The 24,950-nt window shown below is 38.8% G+C and overlaps 1 protein-coding gene across 3 annotated transcripts in view; it reads left to right on the forward strand.

Moving 5' to 3' along the window:
• Nucleotides 1–186: 186 nt before the first annotated feature.
• The window catches only part of LOC101739346 (cyclin G), a 33,532-nt gene continuing 8,768 nt past the window's right edge, over nt 187–24,950 (forward strand). The window contains exons 1-5 of one of the 3 annotated variants that reach the window (XM_012692226.4): nt 201–760; nt 898–1,004; nt 22,994–23,104; nt 23,738–23,947; nt 24,594–24,709. In XM_012692226.4, the coding sequence (XP_012547680.1) occupies nt 23,777–23,947; nt 24,594–24,709 (287 nt within the window). In that variant the 5' untranslated portion in view covers nt 201–760; nt 898–1,004; nt 22,994–23,104; nt 23,738–23,776. Of the gene's footprint in view, nt 761–897; nt 1,005–7,720; nt 7,879–22,993; nt 23,105–23,737; nt 23,948–24,593; nt 24,710–24,950 lie in introns of those variants that run through there. The other 2 variants (XM_004922175.5, XM_062670972.1) reach the window with 2 other exon arrangements.

The following is a 24,950-nucleotide window of genomic DNA, read 5'->3' on the forward strand; positions in this document are numbered from 1 at the left end:
AGTTTACAACATATTATATATGTGGCAGAAGACATTTCTTGGCAGTTTGCTTAAAGTACTGAATTAACTAGTACTTACTACGTTATATTTATTATATCACAAAACTGCCAGTGGTCACTTCAACCCGATTGGTAAAATACTGTTTGAATACCAAGTAACGCATATTTGGTAGTTTTTCATCCTTTAAGCCTGACCACACTGACGCGGCCTTTGTTTACAACGCGAAAAGTAGATCGAAACAAAAACAAGTTCAAAACGAATCAGCTAGCCAGCAGCCAGTTTATTTAGTACGCTCTTACGTGAGACATCTACTGTCTTATTTTGCAAGTTTAAATTTAACTTTCTTCGTCGTTTTAACAGAATATACATATACATTTATATACAATTTAATAAAACATCACTAAAGAGCATCTGTGAAAAAGTTTTTGAATTTACGTTCTTTGTTTAAATTTAGTGAAAATTTACGCGACGTTGCCGCTCCGTCTACTGCAACTAGCTAGTTTTCTACGTCGAATAAAATTTTGTTGAAAGTTTTTTTTGCATAATATCATTTAAAAATCAAAACCGTGCATCATTTTTAACTTGTATAAATACGAGTAATGCTTCAGTGCCTTGAAATGTGTGAATTTGAACGTTGCGAAGTTTCTGACGCAATATCAATCTGGCAACAGCGCGCGGAGTCTGACTGAAAACAAGTTTTAAATGTATTAAAGAACTCGGATTTGATCCGTGATCACTACACTAATTCTCAGCTTATGAGGTAAGTTTAGCTTTACAATATTCGTAAGATTAATTTGCAAAGAGAAATTGAGAAAGATTAAGCGTAATATTCTATTTGATTTTCCCGCGAAATGACGTAATTTCATTGTTGGATCAGCCATTTTTTTTTTGTAACAGTCAGTCTGCTGTCAAGATCGCTTGAGTTTGTTCGGACTAGAAAGAAAAACCAAATCCTAAATCATAGGGTAGTTTTTCAGCTAATAAGCAACCACGGAAGCATCCGGGTAAGTTTAAATTCTCTAATAATTACAAATTATAAATATTACGCTTAATTGTTCGCTCGATTATCATTGAAAATTAACCTAACTTCTGTTGCTAAGGCTCATTATTTAGGCCAACCAGTAATATCTTCGTGTTGAAATCCTTATATAGGTACAAATTTACTTATAATGTCTGAGTACCGAGCGAAAAAAACGCAAAACTCGGGTACGTTTTTTTATAGACAAAAGAAAGTTAATTTTTTAGCAGTACCTATTGAGGGTTATGACGTACAGACATTATTTGTCATCGCTCTATTTCGGTACACACGTAGTGGTTAGAGATAATCTTCAGAATTAGAAATCTCTTTTTGAATAAGAAACGTTTACAGAAAATCTAGTCATTAAAAAACTAATATTAAAGTTAAGTGATCTAGAATCTTCTAGAAATTTACTTAAATAACTAGCAGGTTCATTCATGTATCACCCATATTGAACAGGGAAGCTCAGTTTTACATTGAAAAACTGTGAATCAACATTTCAAAATATTTCATAATATCTGTAATTAGATTAGTAACTCCCTGATAATTTTATTTATACCCAAATGATACTGAAATAATTAATTAAAGAAAAGGATTTTTTTTTTTATATTAAAGTTCATGAATCCATTATTAAAATTGCTTTTACACACTATACTGATCAGTAATGTATTTGTAATAAAAGGTTATTAGTATAAGATTTTAAGGTAAGTAAAATCATAAAAAGGTTCGACCATGATTTTATGAATGCAAAAAAGTAATACTAATTTGCAAAGGGCTTTTTTTTGGAAGAAATACTAGATTACAACTATCTCTATGGTTAAAATTTCTTATACAAGATCATTGTATACATTTCAAAATTATTAGACTTTGTAATGTGAATCTTAGAATTTCAATATATCATAAATATAATAACATTTAAAGTTTGATTTTTTTTTCTTGAGGTTTGCCCAGTAAACCACTTAGCACTAAATGGCCCGCGAGCACAACCACTACAAAGTGTTCATATTGGAACATATAATATCAGATGTATTGATAAGTAATTGGGGTGCTGATAATCATTGGGGTCAAATGAACAACTGCGTCGAACATGCTGTCTCAAACAAGCTATCAATGTGTAAATGTTTGAAATACAATTGATAATTTTTATCAATAAATATATATCGAAATGGGATGCAAAAGTTGGTATTTTTTACAATTTGCTTGTCACCAACCCTTACGAGACACACTGAAAATTATAATTTGTGCAATTACTGGTGGTAGGACCTCTTGTGAGTCCGCACGGGTAGGTACCACCACTCTGCCTATTTCTGCCATGAAGCAGTAATGCGTTTTGGTTTGAAAGGTAGGGCAGCTGTTGTAACCATACCTTAGAACTTATATTTCAAGCTGGGTGTTGCATTTACGTTGTAGATGTCTATGTGCTCCAGTAACCAGTTAACAGCTTAGGTGGGCTGTGGGATCGTCTACCCATCTAAGCAATAAAAAAAAAGTAATTGTGTTGATTTCTGTTATCAAATGGCTGGATTGCCTAACTTTGCCTTCTTTTATTTTTAAAGTATGTTTTAGTCTAAATTTAGTAAGTTTTAGGTCCCTATGAAATAGATTCATTCTCAATATCTTCACATTCGAGTTTCCCGGAGTAATAAATATTATAGGATATATTTTGGCGCCCTAGTAACAGAATGCGACACGGTTACTTCAGTGTGCTATATCAGGCACCGGTGATCAACATGGTAGTCAAAGGACTAGGAATAGTCACATGTGTACTGATTTCAATATAATATTCTCAAGTGGAGTATTGAATTGTCCTGTCAATTTTACGTATTGAACCGCATTTCGTATCAGCGGTAAAGCTATGAATATTTCAAGGCACACACACACAGCTCTGAATATTTTCATGCACACGCACGCACACACACGCACGCGCACACACACACACGCACACACACACGCACGCGCACACACACACACGCACACACACGCACACACACACACACACACGCACACACACACGAACACACACACGCACACACACACACACACACAGCTTTGAAGGCAACAGTTTATTTTACGCAATTTGTCGAATTAAATTGGTTTCTTAACGGCGTCGCTTTGTTTCACAATTCGTACATCTTTATTTGTATGAATGAAACGTTACGATTTTGCAATGAGTGTGATGCGTAATGTATTAGTTACTGGCGGTCGGGCCTCTTTGTAAGTCCGCGCGGGTAGGTACCACCGCCCTGCCTATTTCTGCCGTGATGTAGTAATGCGTTTCGGTTTGAAGGGTGGGGCAGCCGTTGTAACTATACGTGAGACCTTTGAACTTATATCTCGAGGTGGGTGGCGCATTTACGTTGTAGATGTTTACGGGCTCCAGTAACCACTTAACACCAGGTGGGCTGTGAGCTCGTCCACCCATCTAAGCAATAAAAAAAAAAAGTTACTGGTGGTCGGACCTCTTGTAAGTTCGCGCGGGTAGGTACCACCGCCCTGCCTATTTTTGCTGTGAGGCATAATGCGTTTTAGTTTGAAGGGTAGAAGCAACCATTGTACTATCGAACTGAGACTCGAATTCATGAATCAAGGTGAGCGGTGGTGTCCGCTTTTTGACTGTCTATAGACTGTTTATCACCTTACCAACGGGTGGTTCGTCCCTCTACGCCAGGGGCTCCCAAACTTATTTTGTCTACTACCCACTTTGAGAATAAATTATTATTTAGCGCCCCCCTTTTATTAACCTACTTAAAAACCACTATAGCGAGAACTCAGCCGGTGTCTAAGAGTCCTCCTAAATGAAATTACAAATCGCTTACAAAGTCTCTACACAACACCCCCATTTTTTTTCTGGGTCTCTTACCGCCCCCCTTTAGGCTTGCAGCGCCCACAAGGGGGCGTTATCGCCCACTTTGAGAAAGGCTGCTCTACGCAGTAAAACAAAAAAAAAGGAAAGATAAATAAGTATTTTCATCGGTTTTCGCGAGTTGTACATTGGCATTTGTAAAATGCGCATTTTTTTTCTTTAATATTGTAGAATAATTATTTACGTCCTATCGAATACTTTGAGAGTTTTCGTGGTCACAGTCAAAAAGTACGGAATTGAAGTGTTTCGATGACCAAGAATCGCTCTTAACACGTTCGGTTATCAACACTGGAATATTGTAGTCGATTGGTGTTGCCTTCACTGATAAGAAATCGGAACGCTTCCGTCATGTTTTGAGGCGAGGTCAATTTTGTAGGTCAAAATTATAATATGAATTATAATATTATATATTAGACTAGCTGATCCGGCAGACTTCGTAGTGCCTCAATCGATAGATAAAAGACCTAAACTTTTGTATAAAATAAACTTAAAACAAACAAAAGGAATCCGTCCTACGGGGGACACTTCAAAGGAAAAACAAAATTGTTGTTTTTATTTAATTCCGAGCATTTTCGTATTTATCTACCTTTTAAACCTTCTCTGGACTTCCACAAATAATTCAAGACCAAAATTAGCCAAATCGGTCCAGCCGTTCTCGAGTTTTAGCGAGACTAACGAACAGCAATTCATTTAATATAGCATATAATTATATTATAATATTAATGTTCGTTCTTTTCTTTGTCGACGGGCAGTTTATCCAGTTTGAATGAATAGCCATTACCGCTTCAGGCATAGTGTCAATATTGCAGGCCGTCGCGCCCATACGTGACTTCAACAAGTGTGTAATTTTGTACATTATATAAGCCCACTGAGTTTCTCATCGGTTCTTCTCAGTGGGTCGCGATTCCGATCCGCTGGTAGATTCAGCGAAGCACTAAACTGGGCGTAATGTTTTCATTTTTATTATTTACTTAGGTGAGTGGGCGATCTCACGGCCTACTTTGTGTTAAGTGGTTACTGGAGTCCACAGACACCTACAACGTAAATGCCACCACCCACCTTAAGATATAAGTTCTAAGGTCTCAGTATAATTACATGATATAGTTACGGCTAGTGTGGCGGAATATGTATTTTTTCCCAATAAAAAATACGTTTTAGTTTTTTTTTTAAGCTGTTATTTATTTTTAATTTTTTACTTGAATTTCTATTTTTTAATATATTTTTTTAATATTGAATTGTCATCGGTCCTTAATAATTATACCAAATTTCGAGTTAATCCGACGTTTTGAAGGGGGTCGAAATCGTGTTCAAATATTCCGTTACATACTAACATACATACGTCTGAAGCTAATAAAAGCGTAATTTTATTAAAAAAGAGGCTATTTGTGGCTGTGTTTTGAATGAGAGTGGCATCGCGCCGTAGTTTGGCTTGCAGGCGAGAGGATTTGGCCGTTTCGATGTGTAGAAAGAAGTTTCGGAAGATTTACGACCACCGGCAAGTAATGACATTATTCTGTTTGCCTCGGAACGTTTGTACAACTGTATTTTTTTAAACTGCGCATCTCGAGCGTGTAAATGTTTGGTTTGATTTGCACCCGAGACTTGTCATTGGGATGTTAAACAATATAGCGTTAATAAACGCTACTAAAGAAGTAACCGAAAGACTCAGAATATTACCATTATTGTTGCGGCCGGCAATCGTATAATTCAAGCAGTTTGTATAAATTTTTGTTGGTAGACAACGGTATTATTACCTTGGCCACGTCATTACGGATCCGCCCGATCCATTAACGGTGCTTTTAGGTACCACAAGCACCGGTCACCGTCCTCGTCGAACCCGACGCTTGCGACGAAGGGCTCAACGAGTAAATTGACCCATAGACAGTCCAATGATTTCTCACCGAACATTCTCAGTGGGTCGCGTTTCCGATCCGGTGGTAGATTCTGCGAAGCACTGCTCTTGCTAGGGCCAGTGTTAACAACACCCCCGGCTTCAGCCCCGCGAGCTCACCTACTCGCTATAATCTAAGCTGAAGCTCGGTGAATCTTTTTAGATTATTTTTAACCCCTCGAGATTACTAGAATAGGTAGGGAAAAAAAATACCTTGGCATTTCTGACGTCTCCAAGTAGCGCTGTCGTTGTACTCTTAGGAGGCGTAATAAAAAATTTCATTAGATAAATAGTGTTAGGCAACTTTGTCAACCAAAATAGCCAAATATAGATAACACACAATTGAAATTTATTCTAATAGCCAAGTTTTTTTAACATATCGAAGAGTGAAAGATTATTTGGTTACTTAATACGCGATATTTATCAATTTTTTTTATATTAAAGTTGCGTTTTATTTGGTAATTGACAACAAACAGGACGATGTTCTTAATTGAACTTCAATTAACCTTAGTCCATTGAAATAGCTGAAGTTTTTTTGTTGTGATATTTTTTCCAAATGTTAAACTTTAAATGACTCATGTAACGTTGCCAAAATTTCGCTTACACAAAATTGCCTTACTCCTCGTTAATTTTAGGGTCGAACGCTGTGAAAGTTGCGGGACCTAATTGAAATGTTCCTTCAGAATTCAAACAGAGAAACACGTTAGGTTTGAAAGTTCAATGTTCTTGGAGATTGTGTACAACTGTAGCGATTAGGTGGGAGGAAAACGGTTTGATGTTGTGATCTCGGTTTGCAAAAGGTTTATTTTTATAAAGCTCTTCGGTAAACAAGTTGGAACGTAACCCGGGATTTCGTATATAGCGTAAGAAAATAGTCTAGCGGAGAAAAGAAAAAAAAAAACGCTAATTTGTTTTTCACATCCGCGAGTCGAATTTAAAGTATTTTGAACCTACGCGGGTAGTTTGACCAGATTATTTGGTACCAACATGCCGGCACTACTGAAGCGAACATAGCTTGATTCGAATCCGAACTATACTGAGACCTTAGAACTTATATCTCGAGGTAGGCCGCGCATTTATGTTGTAGATGTCTATGGGCTGTAGTAACCACTTAACATCAGGTGGGCTGTGAGCTCGTCCATCCATCTAAACAATAAAAAAAATCTCTTTAATTGCTTGGAGACATGAGTGCTAAATCTCAATTTTATAGCACCGCGGCCGCCTCCATTCTCCAAACCGGAACGAATTACTGCTTCACGGCAGAAATGGCCGGGGTGCTGGTACCTATCCGTGCGGGCTCACAAGGCGTTCTACCACAAGTAAATCCGGGCTATTGATTTTTTGTATTTGTCAATGATTGTAACGGTTGACCTTCGAGAGAGTAACGGATAGAGTATATTTCTCTGTTGTTTCCTCTGTGTCTGAATCAATGACGGGAATGTGTTCGTGTTATAATGATACCAGCATCCACGTCCATCAGTCATGATAGACGCGACTAAGAAGTAAGATTTTCTCTAGAAAATTTATCGGGCAAGCGAATTGCATGAAAAATTTTGGATTTCTTTTAAAGCAGAACGCGGGTAGGATCTATCGAAAAGAGTGGTGTTAAAGTCGACAATCCACAATTGACAATGCGTGTCTGAAGGATAGGACAACGTATATAGTAATTAAGATGTTTGCCGACTCAGCGTTCATTTCTGCCAGGCTATGGCATTAAAAAATGTTAAAGTACATAATATATACATTCCTCAAGACAATCGTCTTTGTTCTAATTGCGAAACATACATGATTTTAATATATAATATCACAGCTGAATATAATTGCGAAATCTCTATTTAATATTAGATTATCTCTATTTTTACTATTTAAATGTGAAAGTTTGTATGTTTGTTGTAATCGATGACGAAAAAATTATATAAATGGCTGCGTTTTTATGTGAAGTTTCGCATTAACGCGTTGACTGTCATGTAGGTCACCGGTGCCCTACACGGCAGTCGAAGTGAAATTATACCATGTTAATTAACTAGAGTTAGGCAAGGCTGGGATGTATTTATACGATACTAGAGGTCCCGCAGTAGTCGAAATTGACTATAATTAATTGGAATTGTAAGTTTGTACAATATTATGATTGTATTTTATACTTCTATAATCACAAATTTCGCCAAGACTACACTATAAAAAATATTAACAAAGACAAACAATATTTAATCTATTCTCAATTTGACAACAGACGTCAAGAACAAAAGTTTAACAATAAATAGTATGCATGCGTGTGTGCGCTAAATACATGATATGTAGTGTGTGTAATGTTTTCTTTAATGATTTAATGTATCTCTTATGCATTATTTAAAAAAAATATTAGCATTGTGCACTTCTGCTCTATATTCTCTATAAGTGTGGAAAATTTCATACTCCTCCGTCCGCGCAATTTTCGTAAAAAGGGATACAAAGTTTTTGCTTTACGTATTAATATAAAGATAATTATGAATTTGACAGACACCGCTGAGCGCTGTTTGTGTGTTTGTTCGTTGAATAATAATTTTATCAGTAGATACGGTGCCTCATTTTCAATGTCACAGAGCGTACTCACTCAAGGTGGAGTTGAATTTTTTGTACGCTATACATTGATGGTGTGGCGGGTGGGTAGCCATCGTAGAAGACAATATATTTGACAGATGCCTAAATCTCATGACATTTTCATGATAAGCTTGCATATATTAAACAAGTTTCGGGCAACAACATTCGAAGCGTAGTAGACCGTATTCGAGAAATTAGACCCGCTGAAAACGACGACTAAAAATATACTATGTCGGAGACGGTCGTTAGTTTGGTAGCTAAACGAAACGCAGCACGATTCCCGAGAGATGGCAGCACGATCGCGTTATCGTCGGAACTCTGTTAACTTCGTGCTACGACAGAGCCTAGCCGATGGAGGCGCATAGACGCCATCACACTTACCAACCAGCCTCTTTGAAGAGCGGCGCCACCGTCCTAAGAACTGTCATTCGTTTTCGTTTGCTAACGTCAAGAGAAGATTTCTGAATTGTTCTAAAAAAATGAACGTGATTGGTGTACTCAATATTTCTTTTAGCTCGATCACCTTATTCGCCTCTATGATGTCTGACGATGGTGTTAATAATTGTGGCTTCTCCAACAAGTGAATATTTTCGGCGCGCGGATCCCTAATATTGTTAATAACCATCGTCTTGTTCACCTTGTAGACGCTCGCACGAGATTCGTAAACACATACATAATATGTTTGTGTCTTTACTTAACATATACACACTCACGTTAGTTCCAAGGGTATTGTAGTTTTAATAAATGTAAAAGGCATTTGGATGTCGATAACAAAACTCTAAAGAAATAGTCATTTGAAATCTTATTGACACGGTAAGCTTGGTATTAAAAAGGAGAGAGAAACTTTAGAATTGAAGTGGCTTCAATTAAAAAAATGAGTTTTATACTTTGAACGACTTATGAACTTCGAAGTCGTCGTGGCCTAAAGGATAAGACGTCCGGTGCATTCGTATGCAGCGATGCACCGGTGTTCGAATCCCGCAGGCGGGTACCAATTTTTCTATTGAAATACGTACTCAACAAATGTTCACGATTGACTTCCACGGTGAAGGAATAACATCGTGTAATAAAAATCAAACCCACAAAATTATAATTTGCGTAAACACAGATGGTAGGACCTCTTGGGAGTCCGCACGCGTGAAGCAGTAATGCGTTTCGGTCTGAAGGGTAGGGCAGCCGTTTTAACTATACTTGAGATCTTAGAACTTACATCTCAAGGTGGGTGGCGCATTTACGTTGTAGATGTCTATGGGCTCCAGTAACCACTTAACACCAGGTGGGCTGTGAGATCGTCCATCCATCTAAGCAATAAAAAAAAAAGAACTTTTATTCTATCGGCTTATAAAATCAATTTAAACATTTTGTATCAAGTGTAAGGTTTATGATTATTTATATTAATATGATTATATAGAGTGTAAGGTTTCTGATTATTTATATGATTATATAGAGTCCTGTACATATTAAGAATTATTATTAAATATGAGCTATATTGCAAACCATTAAAATATTGTTAAGTTATAAATCCAACAGTTGACAAATGTCGTCAATAGATGTCACAGGCCAACAAAATTACATCGCGGTAGCGTTGTGTGTAAAAATTAGTATAAGAAGTCCAAAGTAATTATGAATAAAGCAAGATCAAAGCGCATCAGTGTACAATTGGGAGAATAAAGCAGAGTGTGAGCAAAATTGGCCTATTTAATTTATGTCTGACACCCAAAAGGTCAGAAGCGGGATAAATAAGGCTCTAGAAAACTAACCTTACTACGCCCACGGATCGGTAAAAAACGTAAGTTATTATTAATTATTTACATGTGATTCAGTGATATTGAAAATTCTGGTGGTTGTGATTTTTTTTTTTTTTTTTTATATGAATTTTCTTTGTCTTGTTCCTCTTCATATTACAAACCTGCACTGAGTCATTTTTTTTATTATTGCCTTGTAACCGATCAGTGCAAGTGCACTGAAAAATCGACCACGTAATGATCACATGTGCGTTGGGTTGAATAAACCAATGACGAAGAACCAATGAAGAAATCAATGACGATTATAACTTTCAATATAAGTAATTAAACTTAAAACAACAAATTCATTCTACCCACCTACCGTTTTATTTACATGGTGACGAAAAAGTTAAGGGTTTTATAGGCTCTATTAGAATCTAACGACACTCGTTATTGCATTGGTTTAAATGTTTACATAAATGTATTAGAGTGCGTCAGGTCTTTGGAAATACATGATTTTCGATGAATGCACATGCATAATAAAGTTTATTTTCTTTTCTGTTCCCCGTTCTACGAGGAGTCCTCTTCTAGCTTTTCGGAATGTACCCGATATTATGCCATTTAAATTACCCTATTCTACTTTTTGCAATTATTAAACCCGGTTAAAGCAGTTTATGATTATCATCATTCTAAGCTCCACAATGTGAGTTTCAGTTACGCTCATCAACTGTGACGTGGAGGACGACACTAGCCGAGGGGAAGGGTCTAGTGCTCGGCTAGTAAGAGGAAGTGGCTTAATGAAAAAAGGAGCCCATGTGCTTAGTCGAGGGGAAGGACTAACACATAGGGAATGACCAAGGAGCATCCGAGGCTGAGGATGTAGGTCACATGTGCTTAGTCGAGGGGAAGGACTAACACATGGGAGTGACCAAGGAGCATCCAAGGCTGAGGGTGTAGGTCAACAGGGAAGGATTGGGAGGATGAGCTCGCGGATAGAGCAAGGAGCATCCGAGGTTAGGATGTAGGGTCCATGTGCTTAGTCGAGGGGAAGGACTAACACATGGGAGTGACCAAGGAGCATCCGAGGTTAAGGATGTAGGTCAACAGGAAAGGATTAGGATGTGCTCGAGGATAGAGCATGGAGCATCCGAGGTTCAGGATGTAGGTCGACAGGAAAGAATTAGGAGGAGGAGCTCGAGCATAGAGCAATCGGTACCATTGGATAAAATGGACAAGGACACGATGATTCGAAGAGAACGGTTGCGTGGAAAGCGATCGAGTGAACGACGATCGCGTAAGCAGCGGTCGAGCAGGCAACAATCAAGCGGCTCTGACGACAGGGACGAATACGAAAGAAGGAGATGGAAAACAAGGACAAGGACAGGACAGAGGAGACGGCATGTGTCTTCCTCTTCAGGATCTGATATGGGGTCACCGCAGCTTCCGCGCAAGGTTAAGCGTGGTAAGGAGGACGACGGTTCAGATACAAAGGTATTAGTAGATAAATTCTTGAATATTCTTGACAAAATAAAAGGTTCAGATAAGCCCAAACTTACGTTCAACACAAATGTTATCCCCGAATTTGACCCAATGGCAAAGGAACAAACTATCCTTACTTGGCTGACGAAAGTGGAAGAATGTGCTCACATATATGGGTGGGAAGACGGAAATTATCCACTATTCCTTGCCCAAGCTTTCTGGTGTCGCTAAAACTTGGTATCAGGGCTTATCTAGCCTATTATTTTACATGGACTGAGTGGAAACAAAAACTTATAGAATCTTTTCCCCAAAGCGAGAACTATGCTGAGTTATTGCATAAAATGTTAGCAAAAACAGTTAGATACGGTGAGTCGTTTGAACATTACTATTATGCGAAAATGAACTTGTTAAATCGTTGCAAAATTTATGGCAAGGAAGTGGTAGACTGTTTGCTGTACGGGGTTGAAGATCGTGCCGTTAAAGTGGGTGCTCAAGCCGCTCAATTTAAGCGACCTGAGCAAGTGCTCAAATACTTTAGAACCGTGAAGATAGGCAAAGTTCGTGACTCCATTAACGATGCCAACCTGAAAAAAACAAATCAATCTGGCACGAGCAGGGCGGGCCCTAGTAATAACGGAATCCGTTGCTTCAATTGCAATGAAATAGGTCACCCTAGCTTTAAATGTACAAAACTTATCGCGAAGTGTACGACCTGCGGGAGGATTGGTCATTAGGCGATTAACTGTTTAAAAAATAAAACTCCGATTAATAAAGACGATAGTCAGGCCTTAGATAAAAATAATGAACAAAAACAAGTATCTAATGTAACTGTCGATGATCGCGCTATTGATAAATATATACTGGATATAAAGATTAACAACTCAGGGGTCAAGTGTCATGTAGATTTAGGGAGTCAATGTTCGTTAATTAGACAGAGTACCGCTAAGGAGTTGAACCTGAATATCGATGTGAGGGAAGGTATGCCGGTATTAAGAGGAATAGGAGGAAACCTGACTTGCCCTTTAGGTGTAGCTACCGTGAGTGTAGAAGTTCAAGGATTAAAAGAAACTATTGAAATATATGTAGTAGAAGATTATGTACTAAGTTACTTGGACATTGGCATTACTTGGACATTCCTTTACAGAGAAGCCTGATATTATAATGACTAAGATTCCGACTAAGATCGTATTTGAAAGACTCGCGTGTACTAAAATAAGACTCATAGTGGAAGATGACACGGAAATAGATGGTAACGTTGTACATCCCATAATTGTTAATGCTGATGGGCAGGGAAACGGTAGCATCTACGTCCATGGCTCGTTAAGGGGTGCTGAAGGAAAAGAGTACTATCTCTTTCCCGGTACGTACGAGATAAAAGACAGCCGCACAGCGCTTCTAATTTATAATGCCTCGTCAAACAAGATTTGTATCAAGAAGGACACTCTTAACACGAGCACTGCGTAATACGCATCGAACACCTTTTTCCCAATCTTGTAGCGTTCTTACCGATAGGGGACTGGATGAAGAGATCAGTTGCAATCCTGAGCTAACAAAACAGCAACGCGAAGAACTACACTTCTCAAGTGGACTCAAGGACCTTGGGTTTACCAACATCACTGAGATGGTAATCGACCTTAACGACACGGAACCAGTCGTGTATCGCCCATGCCGTATGTCACATACTGAGCGACAATTAGTAAGAGGCATGGTTAAGGAGATGGTAGATAATGGTAGAGCTAGGGAGTCATCTTCATCATATGCCAGTCCTATAGTCCTGGTACAAAAAAAAAAGAATAGTGAGAAACGATTCTATGTGGACTATCGAGCTCTAAACAGAAAGCCCAAAAAGGAACACTACCCCCTACCAAGAGTCGAGGATCAGTTGGACCTATTATCCGGTAACACCCTATTTACGTCATTGGACCTTGCTTCCGGGTACTATCGAACACCAGTCGCCGAGGCCTCCCGTAGTAAAACTGCCTTTGTAACACCTGATGGGCAGCATGAATACAACCGCATGCCTTTCGGACTAGTTAATGCACCATCTGTGTTCCAAAGGACAATCCATAAAATATTAAAGGAGGCCCAAATTAAATATGCTGTTGTCTACATGGATGACATACTGATACCATCCAAGGATTTTAGGGAAGGCATCCAAAGACTAGGCGAAGTTCTCACACTGAAATTAAGTAAGTGCTATTTCTTTTTGAATGTCATAGACTTTCTAGGGTTTGAAGTGACTGCTAATGGTATCCGCCCAGGTAGAAGTCCGAAACCGAGCTACATACGGAGGCTTGCAAAGAAGGCCTAGCGGGCATTTTACTGCAGCGTAACTGTAATGGTGCATTGCAACCAGTGTCCTACTTCAGCAGGAAAACTACCGCTGACGAACGCAAGTTTCATTCGTACGAGCTCGAAACTTTGGCAGTCATTGCATCTCTCAATCGGTTAAGAGTTTATTTAGTGGGAATACCATTTAAAATCTTGACCAATTGCAATGCACTCAGGTCCACTCTAACTAAACGTGACTTGATACCTCGCATAGCTAGGTGGTGGGTCCAACTTCAGAAGTACGACTGTACAATCGAGTACCGGCCTGGTGTTAGCATGGCACACGCGGATGCCCTAAGCAGAAACCCAGTGAATTCTTCTTCAGGTAACACATGTACTAGATGTTTTACAAATACAGCAAATCGAACAGGACTGGATTGCGACGGTACAAAATGCAGATGACGAGATAAATAAAATCAAAAGGATTCTTTCTGACCCTTCATCGGCGGAGGTAGCGGACATACACAAAAACTACAGACTGAAGAATGACCGTGTTTACCGCGTGGTAGGTGACAAAATAAAATGGCTGGTACCCAAAAGTGTACGCTGGCAAATTTTAAAAATGAACCACGATGACGTTGGCCATTGTGGTTTTGAAAGAGCCCTACAGCGCATCCGAGGCCATTATTGGTTCGCGAAAATGCGGCGTCTCGTCCGGAAGTATGTTACCTCCTGCCTTGAGTGCGCGTACCACAAAGCTCCAGGTGATAAACGAGAAGGAGAACTCCACCCAATCGAAAAGATAAAGGTACGAGTTTCACCAGTAAGACGTTCCAAGATTTTACGACCTCTTACGGGATCAAACATATTGTAAATGCCGTTGCAACGCCTCGAGCAAACGGGCAAGTAGAAAGGTTTAATAGAACGATTTTAGATGCTCTATCGACAGCCAATCACGGCGGCGACAAGTCGTGGGACAACCACATCACTGATATACAGGTTGGTATGAACACAGCTCGACATAAAACTACCCAAAAGAGCCCCTCTGAGCTACTATTTGGAGTTAACATAATTAGTAGTACGGAAAGCATACTTAGTACGGTAATCAATGACACTCTAAATAGGACTCCCATTGAGGAATTGGCGGAAGTCAGACAACAGGCTAGAAGTTAAAGATGCAGTCAATTTTAATAAGCATAGGAAACCAGCGAGGCAGTACCAAGAAGGGGATTTAGTACGCTTAGCAAGGCAGGCTCCGCACGATGGAAAATCTCAAAAGCTCTCTGTTAAGTACCAAGGTCCTTATCGTATACTAAAGGTTCTTCGCAATGATAGGTTCGTGGTAGAAGATGACTCGCAAAAAGGTAGAAGGTATGAAGCAGTTGTATCTATTGATAAGATTCAGCCTTGGATGTCGTTCTGTAGAGAATTAGAGTCTGATGAATCTAGTAATAGTGTTGATGACAGTGATTAGATACTTGATTACTCAGTTTATGTTGGACATTTAGTTACTTAAGAAAGAAATTGTTATTTTAATTATTATTTTGATAGAACTTAAAACCATGGAAACGATTTAGCGATAGATATGTGTATGTACTTAGTATTTATAGCAAAAAAATGTTTAAAAAAAAATGTTACACGTCATATATAAACCTAGTGTATAATTAATTGCATTTATTATTATTATTATTTTGTAACACATATATTTTGTTTTTTTTTCTTTCTTGATCTCAAAGCGAAGGGTCTCGCTTTAGGTAGGATGGCCGAGCTGTAAGGTTTATGATTATTTATATTAATATGATTATATAGAGTGTAAGGTTTCTGATTATTTATATGATTATATAGAGTCCTGTACATATTAAGAATTATTATTAAATATGAGCTATATTGCAAACCATTAAAATATTGTTAAGTTATAAATCCAACAGTTGACAAATGTCGTCAATAGATGTCACAGGCCAACAAAATTACATCGCGGTAGCGTTGTGTTTAAAAATTAGTATAAGAAGTCCAAAGTAATTATGAATAAAGCAAGATCAAAGCGCATCAGTGTACAATTGGGAGAATAAAGCAGAGTGTGAGCAAAATTGGCCTATTTAATTTATGTCTGACACCCAAAACAAGATCATGTTGACTCGTGCTTATACCCAACAATAATTAAAAAGGGCTATAGAGATAACTCGGCTAATCGACGCTTAATCTTTAGTTCGTATGCGTAGTCTCTCCGATAAAAGAGCTATGATTCGGTGGAATATTTTGGAAGCGTCGTGAAACCCCGGCCTCGGAGAAGGTCGGGCGTTTCACGCGGCGCGTACGTGACGTGACGCGCGTCATCCACGGAATTGGGTCGACATCGGTAGCGTCAATACGTTAACCGTTCGACACATACCGTAGATTGGGCGGAATAGGGACTGGAGGTAGAATAGGGACAAATCTGGGTTATCACAATGCTTTTGTGAGATTTAAATTTGTTGAATTGAAAAGGACTTTTATTTAGTGTCTAAGAATATTAAATAGTTTAATTTAGTCTGAGTTTTGTAACTGATTAAAGATATTGAAAAGTTAACTAACTAAAGTTAAGTACCTACCTAACAACTAAGCCAGTGCCAGCCCTGTCGAAAAACTGTTGTCCCTATACGGTGACCCGGTTCACCCCAAAAGCCAAGATGGATCAGGTCAAGCTAGTTTTTTAAGTTTTTGTGTATATTTTTTCAATTAACTATGTATAATAATGCATCGTATATGAAAATTTAAACCTCCGGAACCATTTTAATCTCAAATTTATTGGTATTATTACCCTAAGAAAAACCGCTGAAAAATTGTGTTGGGATTGGAAAACGCCCCGATTCTCTCCAATCTACTGTAGTCGAAGGAGCTGAAAACGGCCCCATTTGTATGTATAACGTCAAAGGGAAGATCTTCCACCGATCGGGTTATATTGCTTGGAAGACCGACACTTCGAATGTTGTTGTCGGGAGCTTGTTTAAATGCAAGCTTATCTTGAAAATGTCGGAAGCTAAATTCAGGCATCTGTCAAATATCTTTGTGTTCTGTGATGGCCACACCATTCACGTCCGGCTTTTCTATTTCCCTTAAGCGTAGAGTTATTAGTAATGGAAAGTGATTTGTTAATTGAAGAGAGCTTCGTAACGCATTGGAAAGACATGAGACATCTTGTTTCAGAGTATGAGTAATGCAAAATGGTGTATTTTTAGCGCATTATAGTAGATGTGACAGTGGCCCTAATGTGTTAGTGTATCTTCTTATTTTTTTTCCTACCTATTCTGGTAACCTCGAGGGGTTATTCTAGATTCACCGAGCTAGTAGCAGAGCTCACGGAGCTGAAACCGGGAGTGCTGCGAACACTAGCCCTAGCAAGAGCAGGGCTTCGCAGAATCTACCACCGGATCGGAAACGCGACCCACTGAGATGATCCGGCGAGAAAGTCAGTGGGTAATTGAAAAACGACGCACTGCCATCAGCGGAAGGTCCTTAGTATCGCAACGTGAAACCGGTCTGGTTAAAATACGCCACTGCGTAATACTCAATATGTACTTGGCGTTTCCTTGTAATCAATTTAGACGTTCAAAGGTCACATTGTATTTGACTCTGAGCGCGAACCATCGATAGATCGACTCTTTTGTTGCGTATAAAGAACGGAGCGTCGGAATAGCGACTATTGCGTAAATTGATCATGGTATTAGGTATCGACTTGTACGGACGTGTCTTAGCGCGCACGCGCACTTTTTAACAAGTAGTAACATTTACAAATTAATAACACTTTAAAATTATTTCGCTGTGAGCATTGATTTTTGTTTTTTTTAACCAAAAGTTTATAAGGTCCTTTTTTTCAAAAATCCCTAGCAATGTCTACAAAATATGTAAAAATAAGCTCAGCACTAAAAACGCTTAATTTGGCTTTGATGTAAATTTGGATTAAGCATATTATTATAAGAGGCTCTCAACGGAGTTAAATGTGCAGCCTTTGTGACTTTTAGTACGGTTTTAAATAAAACAAAAGCCATTGTTTTCTTTCAACACATATAATTTAAAATTACTTACGTATGTTTGTACAAATGTTTGCTTTTGCCACTGAAATTTCTATGCAGCCGACTGTTTACATAAATAGCTCTGTGGTTACTCACGTCACGTAACTAGTTTTGGTACTTGGCGAATTTAAAATTTTATTATGTGAGACAAATATTAAATTAAGCTGACTTTAACAATAAGGTTTTTATAGTTGCCGTATACGTTAATTACATTGTCTATTTAATTTTGATATTTTGGAAAATTTAAACGGTAATTTAATGCTTTCTATAGTTAGTATAATTGGGCAAAGGGAAATATACTGGCAACAGTAATGAGCACGATGCTATAATAATAGTAATAGGCATTTGTTTGTCATAATATGAGTGGTAAGTCGTATTGTGAGCAAGGATTGGTTATCATCACTTTATTTCTATAGCGAAACTGCAATGCGTTGAACTCTTATACATCTTGTATAAAGATAAGTGACAGCATTAACGCAGTTTTTAGGAGTTTTACTTACAACCTAACACAAGTGTGCTTAGTGAGAGTTTTTTAACTTATCGATCGCGTAAAAGTTAACTCGAATTTGTATGGAGTTGGAACAGCGCCCCTAGCGGCAAACGAAGGGAAACCCTAAGCACATTGATGAGCTGTGAGCTACTTGACAAAGTGAATAAAATTTGTCGCATTTGCTATAATAATATACTTAAAATAATAGCTAGTTTTGCAAGATCATTCTTATCTTGGATGCCTTTAACCAAATATCGTAACCAGGTGACGCGACGTTGCAAAGCCGCCATCGCCCAAAACATTGTCGGCTCCTCCGGATCCTCTCACGGTGGTTTTAGGTTCTCCAAGCTTCGGTCACCGTTCTCGTCGAACTAGCCTAAGACTTCGACGTGCAACCAAACCCAAAAACACACAGACCACCGAGTTTTTTACTGGTGGTAGGTACCTCTTGAGAGTCCGCGCGGGTAGGTACCACCACCCTGCTTATTTCTGCCGTGAAGCGGTAATGCGTTTCGGTTTGAATGGCGGTGTAGCCGTTGTAACTATACTTGAGACCTTAGAACTTTCTCAAGGTGGGTGGCGCAATTACGTTGTAGATGTCTATGGGCTCCAGTAACCACTTAACACTAGGTGTGCTGTGAGCTCGTCCCCCCATCTAAGCAATAAAAAAAGCTTCTCGCCTGATCTTCTCAGGTGGTCGCTTCAGCGAAGTACTGCTCTTGCTAAGGCTATTTTGTTAGAAATTTTCTCAGGTTGAGCCCCCGTGAGCTCACGTCCGCGTGTAGCTGGAATAGGCCCTTAGACCACCTGGGATTAGGTAGGGAAAATAAAATGCCAAGTACTATTTATAATGTGCTGATTAAATATTAAGCAACGCGACTGAGGTGCTCATATTTTTAAATTCTATGTAGAAGGCGGCTTAGAGCCAAATATCACTATGTTATCTATAATAAACAAGCTTTGTTTTCGTCTGAACGTACACTCGATAAATGTGTTTGCAGTCAACAACCTTTGTTTGTTTATGTAATTGCGTGATATTCGTGCGTTGGTACTCGAATATCGTATGGAATATACGTCACTGATAATATTTTTGTTATCAACGACGAAATATTAATAAGCAGGGAATTCATTAAGAACGTCCAAGAAAATTCAAATTGAAATTTTCTTGACGTTCTTGGGTGGTCGTTTTTATAATTCTACTGATAAGATGATAACTGATACATAATAATATTATATACGAGGGGTGAAAATCTGTGATTTAAGCGAAATTTTTTCAACTTTCGAAGTTTAAAATTTGGAAAAAATATCGTAACAAGACTGTTTGAGTTATTTGAATGAGGTTAACGTAATTGAAGCTCTATTAAAAGCGTCGAACTGTTCATCTATACTTTATATTATAAAGAGGAAAGATTTGTTTGTTTGTTTGTATTGAATAGGCTCGGAAAGTACAGAACCGATTTAAAAAATTCTTTCACTGTTGGAAAGCTACGCTATCCCCGGGTGACATAGGCTATATTTATTATATTTAAAAAAAAATAGGGATCCTTACTGAAACTCCAATAATGTTATTTAATGTGTTAAAAAAATAACCTAAAATTCTTTACATTGCGTGCGCTACTTCCCAAGCGAAGCCGGGGCGGGCCACTATGCTAATATAAAATAAAACTCACCTTTAATTACAAAGATAAATGTCGCGTGTTAAGCGAAATGTCGCTTAAAATCAAATAGCCTTTCACCCCTCGATGTAGATTTTGAAGAAACACAATTAATAATTTTATAAAGAGCAATAAACTATACATAAAATATAAAAAAAATATGTATTTTTTGTAGTTTAGTGTAGTTTTTTATAATTGTGTTAGTTAAGTGAAGTTGTGCTGTTCTAGATTTTAAAAGTTTTTTTTGTTACCTTATTATTGAATTATATTATTTTTTTTAATTTCAAAATACCACTATTTCACTGCATACTGTGAAAACTGGATCACTGAAAAAGAGTACAGATTAGTACAGAGAGTACAGATTATTAATTAGATACAGTCAGGATTAGAAAAGATGCGGCTGTTAATATTTCATTAAAAAAACAAAAATCTTTGAGGGTATTTAAAAAAAAAAACTACCCTACGGAAGTTTTGAATCCACTGTGGCCTAACTGTCCTGAGTTGGCAGTTCGTTTTCGCCCACACTTTGCGATGGATTAAAATAGATTATTTTTTTCAAATGAGGCGCGAAACGAGTGCCCCTGACATTGTTTTTTTTTTCAATGGCGTAAACAGCTTATTATTTAACAAACGGTGTTCCAATTCATTTGGGATTTGGATGTCATTTTCAACTGCATGATATTCACGCTAACGTCTCTGAGGGATGCAAGCCCACTGAGTTTCTCGCCGGATCTTCTCAGTGGGTCGTGTTTCCGATCCGGTGGTAGATTCAGCGAAACACTGCTCTTGCTAGGGCTAGTATTGACAAGTTCTCTAAGGTTGGTGAGGCCCGTGAGCTCACATACCCGTCCGGGCGTAGCTGGAATAGCCTCTTATGCTACCAGCGAATAAGTAGGGGGAAAAAGAGGAATGCTAATAGGATAAATTCTGCGATAATAACCGAACGTGTTCACACTTGAAACCTGTTAGAATAATTATTGTAAGGGTTCATTGAACGATACGCTGTCGGGATTAAAATAAAATGCCTGTTACGCAATTTGAGGTCACACGTGTGTATGTGTGTGTCTTAGTCGACTGTTTCATGAACTCTCTGATGTGATAGTTACATATGTAGAGATGTTTTATTTTGAATTTATTGCTCCTGGGAGCGTGTGTGCGAGCGCGCCCACACGTGGAGCGACCCACGGCTCTGCCTATTTTAGCACAAATAGTTTTGTTGTGTTAACGGTTGGCATAAAATGATAATAGAGAAGATCTTATATCGAACTGATAACAGTTTTACTATTGCATATGACAGATGCCTGAATCTGGCTTACGACATTTTTGAGATTAACCTCACATATATAAATGTTTCTCGAACAATAACGTTTGGGCCATCGGTCACCTACCCAGCAATATCATCCGCTAGCATAAAGATCTTTCCTTTTTTTTATTTTTTATTGCTTAGATGGATGGACGAGCTCACAGCCCACCCGGTGTTAAGTGGTTACTGGATCCCATAGACATCTACAACGTAAATGCGCCACCCACCTCGAGATACAAGTTCTAAGGTCTCAAGTATAGTTACAACGGCTACCCCACCCTTCGAACCGAAACGCATTGCTGCTTCACGGCGGAAGATAGGCGGGGTGGTGGTACCTACCCGTGCGGACTCCCAAGAGGTCCTACCACCAGTGATTACGCTAATTATAATTTTGCGGGTTTGATTTTTATTACACGATGTTACTCCTTCACCGTGGAAGCCAATCGTGAACAATTTGTTGAGTACGTATTTCATTAGAATATAGGATTCGAACACCGGTGCATCGCTGCATACGAATGCACCGGACGTCTTATCCTTTAGGCCGCGATGACTTTGTCGTTATTCCAAAAGAATTATAAACGACTGCTGATTTTAATTCAATGCGTACAAACTATAGCAATATATAAGACTTTATCACTTGTTTGGCGGTGTTTATCATTGTTTATATAACGGCAATATTTGCATCATTTTTGCACTAATCTTTCACGAACGTTCCAAGTGTCGTGATTGTGCGTACACTTCACAATATAAATGATTATTATATCTTTGAAAGGTTATGAGCTGATTTTGTGGTTCGTTTTACAGACATTTGACAATTATAATCTAGCGCTTACGTTTAGTTACGAAATGACATAAGCAAATCGATTTTAGTTAAAATTAAGCTGCTTACTAAAGAAATACACACGTACAAAGACACCTGGTTGGCCTGAATAAAATAACTCATTGAATTTGTAATTCTTGGCAAATATTAACAATATAATTTTACAGGTAATAGAAATATTTTTTGGATATCCCTGTCAAGAGGCCCTTTTCGCATTCCGCGACGAACCCAAGTGGTTCATATAAAAATAGTATTAAGGGTTTTACAAACCCGGTGTATACTAAGGGTCAAGGGATCTAGACCGTGGCAAAATATATAATTCTAAGTTTTGTACGTTAAGATTTGTTGTCTCTGTGTCTCTTAAACAAGCACAGAGTACGAGCCCTACAGCTAGTGCTCAACCACTGCTGTAAGTATCTGACTGTGTTCCCAGAGGCGCAGGGCGGCTGGACAATTGTTTTTCAACAAGACATTGTTTACCAGTAGCCTTTTGAATCATATCCCTAAAATCCTTCCTTTCGAATTAAATCCCTGATATACCTACTATTGATCTGAAGGCTGCTTTTAATCAAATTCTGATTATTAAAAAATATTATTTGTCTTTAAGTTATTATCCCACATTCTTACGTTTCACGTTATACCTATAATTGGAAATACCTTACATAATTTGAATATATAAAAAAAAGAAGGCTAAAAACAATTTTTAAGCCTTGATATTGAAGAATACCTTGACGGTACATCCTTGTCACCTCAAAACCTTTGAATACTTCCTATCCAATAAATCCTCATTCTTCAGTCAGCGCTCGTGGCCATCGGCCGCAGTGTGTTGACCGTAGCGCTCTCTTGTGGTCAGGTACTAGGGCCTTCGCGCCCGGTCCTCAAGTCGTCGGGTCGTCGAGCAGAGGGGGGATCGGCACGGGCATATACAACGACATTAGCCGCTGCTTGCTCTGCGCACGCTTAGGTAAGGATATATATACTTCATGATGTCCTTAAATACTTAAAATACATTGTTAATCTCCTACTTTGATCAAGAGTTTTGAAGGTATCGTTTCATGAGAAGGAAACTTTAGACTTTGCTTTGTGCTCTTCGAATATATCACGAAATAAAGACGTCCTTTGAAGGTTTACGGCTTTAGCCAAACAAATTAACCTAACAGTTTTGGACGTGACAACGTCTTATAATTCGATGGAGCCGGCTGCACGCACGAAAAAACATGACTCATGCGGCGTTGCCTCGCTCTGAGGCGTTCCATTTAAGGCTTGAAGTGCAAGCGAGAGCGCGCAACGAGCGACAAAGAGGCACAACGTTCGACATCTGTATCTCCTACTTGAGTGAGCGATGCATTCACGTGGACAGCTGCTATACAATAATACATTTACATGTTTTCGTCAAGTATGAAGTTCAGTGAAAAGTGAATGTGGTGTCAATTGTCCATACAAAATATCTATCAAACAAATAAAGTTAAAATTTTCTTTTGAAAAATGAAACCATTCCATCAGTATTTTCTTATGATGTTGTCACGTTCAACTATCGTCAGTAAACCGACTTTACAGACAACCGATTTTTAGTTTGCATTTCGTTATCGGCTTAAAGGTGCCGATTCACCCGCCGCTCGCGCCAACCGTCCCGATCATGTTGAGAGCGGGCGCGAGGCACCCGGATGCTGCTGAGTGTCGTTCGCCGGTCGCGTCCACGTCACGTGACGACGTCGACTCGGCCCAGCAACTGTACGCTACGCTCAACGAGTACCTGCTCCTCGAGCAAAAGTCTCAGCCGAAACTGCGCTTGCCCGCGGAGTCTGAGGTGTGAACATTAATTTATATATTTATTTATTTCAATCTATATCTATACTAATATATAAATCTAGAGTGGTTTTTACGGATGTTCCGTTATAACTACTAAACCGTGCATCCGATTGACTTGAAACTTGGTATCCATGTAGAAAATACATGTACTTAATGGATAGGCTAATATTTATATGAGCGTTGGATTCCCTACACCAGTTGCGGGGGCGTTAATGATCAGAATCTTTGTGGGGGTGAGAAATAATAATGTTAATTTGAAACGCCCAGCGAAGCGGACAGGTACAGCTAGTTAATTTATATATTTATTTATTTCAATCTGACAGTTGAACCCAAGACGTTTGTAAGGTAAGCTTTTGCAACAGCAACAAGTTCGTGTTACTGTTACAAAAACTCAGTTTCAAAGGGTGGGGCAGCCGTTGTAACTATACTGAGACCTTAGAACTCATATCTCAAGGAGGGTGGCGGCATTTACGTTGTAGATGTCTATGGGCTCTCCGGTAACCACTTAACATTAGGTGGGCCGTGAGCTCGTCCACCCATATAACTATAAAAAACCCTCACCACCTTTGCTCGTTTGTCGACACGGACGTGAGGAAAATAAGCCACGTAGACTTTGTAACGGTTTGGTCCTTTTGGTCCTATAGAGCGGCGAAGTGACGACCGGCGCTAGGGATGGCGCAGCGCACGTGTTGCGCTGTCTCAAAGTCTGGTTCGATCTACCCGCGGACGTGCTCATCGGGGCCATCAATCTGTTCGACAGGTAAACGATTTGTAATGTCATGTAAATTGTAAATTCGAATCTATTTAAACCAGTATACAGGGGGTGTCGTGGCGTGCAACCTCTTTATTAGGACATAAGACCTATAATGACTAGACATAGACACAGACCAAGATAGAGATTTGAAAATAATTCGAAAAGAAATGGAACGAGGGCCTACGCGACCAGCGGCAGGCAGTAGATTGTTTGACGTCCTTAAAGAAAGACACAAAAAGACAAAAAA

The sequence above is a fragment of the Bombyx mori genome, chromosome 11, assembly GCF_030269925.1.
Source record: "Bombyx mori chromosome 11, ASM3026992v2".
Taxonomy (NCBI): domain Eukaryota; kingdom Metazoa; phylum Arthropoda; class Insecta; order Lepidoptera; family Bombycidae; genus Bombyx; species Bombyx mori.